General features: G+C 44.9%; 1 protein-coding gene across 1 annotated transcript in view; it reads left to right on the forward strand.

Annotated features, from left to right (window-relative positions):
* The first annotated feature begins 833 nt into the window (after nt 1–833).
* The window catches only part of Znf318 (zinc finger protein 318), a 37,834-nt gene continuing 30,419 nt past the window's right edge, over nt 834–8,248 (forward strand). Inside the window, exons 1-2 of the mRNA XM_004624123.2 lie at nt 834–1,394; nt 3,728–3,879. Of these exons, the coding sequence (XP_004624180.1) occupies nt 1,023–1,394; nt 3,728–3,879 (524 nt within the window). The 5' untranslated portion in view covers nt 834–1,022. The remainder of the gene's footprint in view (nt 1,395–3,727; nt 3,880–8,248) is intronic.

The raw sequence follows: 8,248 nt of genomic DNA on the forward strand, positions 1-8,248 counted from the left end.
CACACACACACACACACACACACACACACACACACACAATAAATTAAAGAAAAAAAATCTAGGGGTAAAATTTTTACTTTATTTTTACTGAGCTACAACATAAACCTATGTTATCAAACGCATGGAATTGGTTATATTTTAAACTTAATTAAAACTTAGATTTGCAAATGAGTTTTTTTTTGTTCTGCCTTTGCTTTGAGATCTGAAACCTTTTATGCCTATTTCAAGTTTTGTATCTAGTTGATAGATGAAATATTAAGCCATCTTTTAGTCAACTTTTTTTTTTTTTTCGGAACTGGGGATTGAACTCAGGCCCTTGCGCTTGTCAGGGAAGCGCTTATTCTACTGAGCCATCTCCCCTGGCCCCTCAACTTTTTTTTTTTCATGTTTTGCACATATTCCTTTCGCGCGCTGTGTTTCTCCCCGGCTCAAACTTCCCCATTCTCAATTTAAACCTCTAGAGACTGAAGGGTCGGAAAGTCACCCGACAGCCGTCTGGCCGCCCCCGTGGCTGGAGGGCATTAATTTTCCCATCATTTGCACCCCAATAAATGAACAGGGGTGGGGGCGTAGGGAGAGCGGCAGAGCGCTCCTACTGCCCGGGCCCAGCAGGCCCTGCAGCGCTAAGATCCCGGGATCTCCCTGCGCAGAGACCGCGAGGGTCACGTGAACGCCGGGGGCGAGCCGGGGGCGGCTCCACGGCGGCCATTTTATGCGCCGGAGGGCGGCGCATGCGCAGCGCGGGACACGCGCCTCAGCTCCCCCCCTCCCTCGCCTCGCGCAGATTCCGTGCTCCGCCCCGCGCTCTGAGGAGAAGAGAGGCGCAGCTAGGCGCGGGGAGCCCCGGCGGGCGGGGGGTGTGTCGGCCGCGCGCTCACGCCCTGTAACCGCCAGTCGCGGCCGTGACCGCGGCGGCGCGCTGGGGCCCCTGGAGGTGCGCGGGGTTGAGCCGAGGGCAGGGGGCGGCGGCAGCGGCCGGGCGCGCACTCGGGCTGCCCGCTGTGGCTACTGCCGCCAGAACCATGTACCGCAGCGGCCCCCGCGTCTCGGGCTCGTCGCACCGGCCTAAGGACTGTGGCGGGGGCGACTCTCGTCCTGGCCGCGGCGGCCCCGGCTACTCGTCAGGCCCAGCCCGCCGCGCCTCACCGCCGCCGCCCTCCTGCGCCCCCGCGCTGCGGACCCCGGCGCGTCGGCCCCGCTCGCCCCCTGCGCACCGCAGCCGCCGGGCCTCGCCGTCCCCTCCCCGCAGCCGCCGCAGCTCCCCGTCCCCTCCGCGGGGCCGCCGACTTTTTCCTCCGGGCCCGGGAGGCTTCCGAGGCAGCAATCGCGGCGAGCCCCGCGACGATTTCTCCCGGGACGGCCGCGGGAACCACGCCGGCGACAGCGGCAGCCGGGTAATGCCACCCTCCCGGGAGGGAACCCGCACGCCGCACAAAGCCGGCCTTGGTCCCAGGCCGCGGCCGCGGTGCGGGAAAGTTTGCGGGGCCGGGGCCACACGCTAGCCCGCCATTCCCAAGAGGGGGCGTCTGAGCCGCCTCTGGTCCCGGGAGCCACTGTCAGGACCTCGGGGTGGCGACTTGGAGACGCCGCACATGTTAGGGATGATGTGTCGCCACGGTTGCTGTCGGCTGGCCAGGCGCTGTGCGACCGTAGTCTTGGAGGTGCAGCCGTGGGCCACTTCGTGAACGGCTCAGGACCCGGCCCAGGGAGGCCGAGTGACTTGGCCGAGGTGACACCGCCGAGAAGTGGCGGAGCTGTGATTCGGTCCCGTCCATCCGGTCCAGCAGCCCACTCTGCACCGTTATATTCACTGCTAGCAGTGATGCCTGTGGTTAGACGTGAACTTGCAGAGCTGTGGTGCTCAGGCTAGCTGTGGGTTCCTGGATCCTGTCCCCAGCACAGGGAGAGAAGGTAGATGTGACACCGACTTCCCAGGTAACCAGAGCTTAGCAGAGCCTCACAGAGCCGGTGTTTGAGACTTCGTTTCTATTTTCAGTTTAGCAGTCATTCTTTTAACCTGGTGTTCTTTAGAGGAGTCTCTTAATACTATACCAGTCTTCTGTATCCTTTGGTCACAGGCAGATTGACTTGTTACTCTTTAAGATTTTAAAGCTGAGCTATGCTGGTCGCTGCAGCGGGAGCAAGAATACTTGTTTTCAAAACCTCCGTTTTCTATTCCAGCATAGTTTATTTGCCCCAGTCTTCTCTGTCTCAGTAAACGGTACCGTCATAAATGGTGCTATCCTTTCTTCAGGGCAGAAACTGTCTCATGTCCCTTCTCCCCACTTCTAACATGTCAGACTTAATGGGTCTAACTGGTTAGCTGTACCCCCAAATGGTATGCCCACACTATCCTCATGCTGACACTATGGTCCACACTCTTCTTCCCTCTCAGGATGGTTGCGCATGACTCCTTTCCATCTTAGTCTTGCTAGCCTCTAGTTTATTCTGTATATAATAAAATGGTTTGATGGCTCATTTTATAGACTTGAAAAATGTTTATTGAGCATCTGACATGTATTTTGTATAAGAGTGAACAAAGCACTGCCCTTGTGGAATTCAACGTCTTAGCAGGACGGGTTGGATAAAAAGGTGGAGAGGTTAGAAATATCATGGTGTATTAAATCTGCCTAGGTAATAAGGACAAAATAAAGCAGAGGAAGGAATTTGGGTTTTTAGGATGGGGTCCAGGGAAGGTCTTCTGAGAAAGTAACTTGAATAAATACAGGAAGACGGAGTGGACAATGCAGACATCTAGAGGGAAAAATGTCAGATCACACTCTTACTTAAATCTTTCTGCAGTTCTTACCATACTAAGATAAAACCAAAATTTCCTAACTATAAGCTGGGCATGGTGACCTACAAGCAATCCCTGGCAGTGAGGAAGACTGAGACAGAAGGATCATCAAGTTTGTTCATAAGACACTATCAAAAAAAAAAGGCCTGCTGTTGTAGCTCAGTGGTAGAGCTCAGCTAATTTGTTCCTGGGTGCTGGGGGGGGGGGTATCCCAATTGTGATTTCTGTCTGCTGTTACTCTGCTGCTGCTATTTCAGACTGGTTATCCAAAACATGCCAAGCTCATTACCCAGGTGATTTCCCCTTTGCCTGAAACACCCTTCTGTCTTTTCTTTGCAAGGCTGACATCTGTCTCCCAGGTTAAATGAAGCTTCTAACCATCCTGTCCTTTCCCCCAGTCTTTCCTAGTGCCATGTTGTTTTGTCTTTTTGAGACAGGGTCTCACTAGCCAGTTTAAGCTGGCCCTGAGCTCACTTTGCAGCCCAGGCTGGTCTCAAACTTGTAACAATCCTCCTGCCTCAGTCTCCCAAATGCTGGGATCACAGGTGTGCTCCGCCAGGCCCAGCCCTGGTGCCATATTTTAATGACTCTAGCACTTACCATGATGAGAAGCACTTAAAAAAAAAAAAAAAACAACAAAAAACAAAACACCTGCCTTTGGCTTTCTTCCTTGACTAGAAATACATAGGTTCTGAAAGCAAGGCTTTATTTACTTGTCTGTTCCTATACCTATTAAAAATGAGAGATCACTGGAAAGGTTACAAGTATGGGCTTTTATCTCTAAGAAAATGATAATTTTAAAAAAAATTTTACTTGGGGGTAGTTTCTTACCACAGCTATTTACCTTGCTAAACTACAACACTGTGAGTGGGGGGAACAGTTTTGGCTGTGGGGAATGTGTTGACCATATTGACACTTTTACCTTTGTAGAGACGCTCTCCTGGTCTGCATTCTGACTCTTCTGTGGAACAGAGCTTAAGGATCACTGTTGGCAATGACCACTTTTGTGTTAGCACACCAGAACGGCGACGCCCTAATGATCGACAGGGGTCACCAGTGGATAATTTAGAAGACATGGACAGGTAGGCTTCTACTGAGGCAGGTGCACTGTACCATCCTAAAAGGCAGAAATGTTTTCTGACTGATATCTTTGATAACACTGAAATTATTCCCTATGTCTCTGTGTGTGGTACAAAGTATTAAATTTCTAAGTAGAGAATGTATTGGTGTAGACTCTGTTTCTCAATGACTAGTACAAAGGAAAAGACTTAAAAACTCATGTGTCTAGAAACAGGGTTGTGAGGGGCTATCATCGGGGTCCTTAAAGCAAAAAAAAAAAAAAAAAAAATTAACATGGATTCTAAAATATTGGAACTGTGAGGGATCCCTTATGCAAAGAAATTTAGAGAAATTTTTTGTGTGTGAAAAGTAGATAATAAATCCAGGTATGTTTTACCACTGGACTACCTTAGGCTTTTTATTCATTTTATAACAAGATCTTGCTAGTCTGCCTAGACTGGCCTAGAACTTGTGATCATTCTACTCCAGCTTCCTGAGTTGCTTTGCTAACAGGCGTGTGCTACCATGTCTGACTATAGGAAAGATTTTTTAAAAAATGTTTTCAAAAGTTTGTGCAGGTCACCTTGAGACCATACTGGGTTTTTTTTGTTTGTTTGTTTGTTTGGGTTTTTTTGTTGTTTTTTTTTTAATGTATTTAGTACAGGGTCTACAGGGTCTCTCTACATAGATTGGACTCGGTAGTGATCCTCCTGTTCTCAACCTCCCAAGCCCTGGGATTGCAGGCACACTGGGATTCAGGCTACCACCATGCCCAGTCTTAATGGCCGTCTCAGCCTGCCCTGGGGGCAGGGCCTGCACCACAAGCCAGATATAGAATCCCGGAGACCTTACTCTTAAGTGAAATAAATTGGACACACATGTAAATACTGCATTGTTTCTCTGGTGTGAGAAACTGAAAGTGTAAATAAAGGCCAAAATATAATAGTTATTGTGAAATAGGAAGGAAATGTTCAAATGGTGAGGGAAACAAAAAGGGGGGAGGCAAGACGTTAAGGAAAAAAATAAGAATGAAAACAAAGCTTTTGTAAATAGAGGAGTTGTTGAAGGAAGGGTAGGGGAAAGGGGAAAATGTGCGGGTACAAAGTCCCTATGGTGTATGTGATCATTATGTATATCTAAAATGTATGAAAACCTGATTTAAAAAGTTTTTACAGGTCAAAATATTGATTCAGACAAGGTTTAGATATGTCTGGTAATATATATGTATATTAAACATATAACAAATGATGAAAAATTAGAGATCTTTAAAATTGTCTAGGTTCAGTTGTTTACAACTATTGAATGGCAATAGACAAATAGTCTGCCAAATATACTCCATAGCATGGATTGTACAGCTCAGGTATTATGAAGTTGACCATATATGAAGAATAAATAATCTCATTAGATGTTTTTTTACCTCACGATAAGGATTGGGCTGAGAGCAGGGCTGAGGCCTTGTCTGTTATGGTCATTGTTTGCACCATCGAGAGTTTCCACAAATGATTAGCAGTAGCAAAGATCAAAAAAATGATTTTTCATACCAAGACTATCTGCTCAGTAGTGTGCAGAGTATAGGTGGGCAGATTGGGACAGCTTAGCAGAAGTCTGAGGACAGTGCTGTTCTTGGTAATATTCACTTCAAAACTCCTGAGGCTGTGGATGCAGTGAGGCAAGGCAGAGTAGTCCTGTGTCCTAGAACAGTGCAGCTTCTAAGGACAGGGCTTCAATGTATGTGACTGCATACTTAAGGAGAAACACATCTTGCCCTTCTGGTGGCTTCAATTTTGGGAAATGATTGAGCAGGCAGTCTGGGTAGATGGTATGGGTGTGATTCTTTTTCTTCCTCACTGAGGTTTTGAGGGATCTTCAGCCTTCCATAGGCTATTAGGCCTAGAGTGTCACCTCCCCTCTGCATGCACTGTATTATGAGCTTCAGATAATCAGTTGTCTAAGTTACAGAAATTTTGTGCTCGCTTAGGCAGCACATATACTAAGTTATAGAAATTTAGCACTGTAATTAGTCATCTTTTTAGAAGCATGTGTTTTAGAGAGATACATGTTTCAGAGAAAGTAAGATTAAGGTTCTGAATGAATGTTACATGGCCATTCTCTTGTATCACCTCCATATTTGTATACTTTTACACTTTCTTAGTATGGTATGTGGGGACAGTTACTGTTTACTAATACTAGACCATGGCACCATTGGCATATTCAGGATGTCTTGACAGTGAGTCTCATTTTCTGCTAAATCAAATAGACCATTTCTAGCCTTTATAGATGTTTTCTTTTTCATGATACCTTAATACAGCGGACCTCTGAAATTCACAGGGGTTACATTCTCAGAGCACCCCGACAAGTTGTGAAAAACTATGTATTTCACATATGGTTTTTAAAAATGCCTATAAATGCCTATTTTTATAGTTTAAATTCTAAATATGCTGTCTCTCACAATTATGTGATTTAATGAAATACTATACTAATAAAACTTTAGAAGGTACAGGACATTTTGGCAACATCTTAGGGATCTTAGGGCTTGAAGAAGAACAAACTGAGAACCCTTGGTAGCTACTGTTAAGATGCAGAATGTTAGTGTAGTTGCCTGAGATGGGTTACAGGGCATCAGACAATCAGCAGCAAAGAGAACTGAATAATGCTCTCAGATTGGCTACTTGCAAACCTCCTGCCCCCAACCCCCAAATTACAGAGGATATTTGCAGTTTCCATGAGATTGCAGGGGTTTCCAAGAACAATTACTAGGCTCTAAGGAAAAATCTTGGAACTGCTGAAGTCATGAGCTCTGAACTGTTTACTTTGCAGGGATATAGTGTATTCTTTTTTTTTTCCTATTGAGTCTGTTAAGCTTATTATATCAAGTTGGATGACAGCCAAGTTACCAGAGTTGTTAGTATTCTTTCTTTAGCAGTCTTTTAGCTGACTATAGCTTGTTCAAAAGGGGAAGATTAACAGGTCATATGAAAAATTCTAAGAGACTCAGTTTCTAAAGACTAGTGGATGTAGGGTCAGCTTCTCCTGTTTATCAAAGTACTCTGTGCAATAAACATTCCGGGCCGGGGAGATGGCTCAGTGGAATAAGCGCTTCCTTGGCAAGCATAAGGGTCTGAGTTCAATCCCCGGTTCCGGAAAAAAAATAAAAATAAAAATAAATAAATAAACATTCCATTCATGAAATTCTGTGACCTAACTCCTCCTGGCCCTGATAGAGTTTGGTGAAATAGGATATATTTCCCCTTGATTTACTTAGAGGAAAGACACAACCAGACAGCTTTCTTGGGGCATTTTGAGGACTCGGTAAAGGAAAAGAACAAAGAATGTTGGCTCTAAAGGACTTTTTCTCTTAATGTGCTGAGAATTGAACTCAGGACTTTTAGACAAGTGCTGTGTCATTTGAACTACCCCCTTAGCCATAAAGGACCTTTTTTTGGTACTGGGACTCAAACTTAGGACCTCACGCTTTCCAGGCAGGCACTTCTTCACTAAGTTAAATCCTTGATCCTGTAAAGGACCTTTTCAAAGTATATATATTATATTATATTATATTATATTATATTATATTATATTATATTATATATAATATATATTATACGACTTGGCTGAGATGTAATGAACATACACTTAGAGTGTGTAGTTCAGCAGCTTCTAATTGTCAGTGTTGTGCAACTACCAGTGCAGTCAATTTTCTGTTGTGTTGTTATGTTAGTATTTATTTATTGGTATCGGGGATCAAACTCATGAACTCAAGGCCTTGTACTTGCTAGGCAGGCACTTAAGCCGTTGAGCTATCTCTCGGGCATGCAATTTTATTTTTTTTTTTTAACAATTTTTTTATTTATTTACATTTATTTATTGTGTGTGTGTGTGGCCAGCTCAGCCCACCTGGGGGCAGGGCTGGCTGGCATGTGGTGCTGGCGGATTGAACCGCGGTCCCTGTGCTTTGCCAAGCTTGTTCCAAATAGGTGCTTTAGACCACTGAACCATCTCTCCAGCCCCAAGGCATGCAATTTTATAACACTTTTGTTATGCCATAGGAAACTTGGCACCTTCAGAGCCATTACCCTAGTCTCAGCCTAATCTAGGCTGTATAGATTTGCCTATTTGGGACATTTTCATATAAATAGAATCCTGTGTTATATTGTCCTTGGTGATTGGCTTCTTTCACTTAGCATAATATTATTAAGGTTTACAGTGGTCCCTCGCTATTTTGTGGCTTGACTTTCATGGACTCACTGTTTTGTGGGTTCTCAAAAAATAATTAAATCATTTATCATGGATTGTTCGTTATATCATGGGGTTTTATAGTAGTTTACAGTACTATATGTATTTATGTGTAGTATTTATGATTTTAATGATTTTTGCCTAAACATTTTTAAGTAC

Source organism: Octodon degus, unplaced genomic scaffold, assembly GCF_000260255.1.
Source record: "Octodon degus isolate 3935 unplaced genomic scaffold, OctDeg1.0 scaffold00005, whole genome shotgun sequence".
In the NCBI taxonomy this organism is placed as follows: Eukaryota; Metazoa; Chordata; class Mammalia; order Rodentia; family Octodontidae; genus Octodon; species Octodon degus.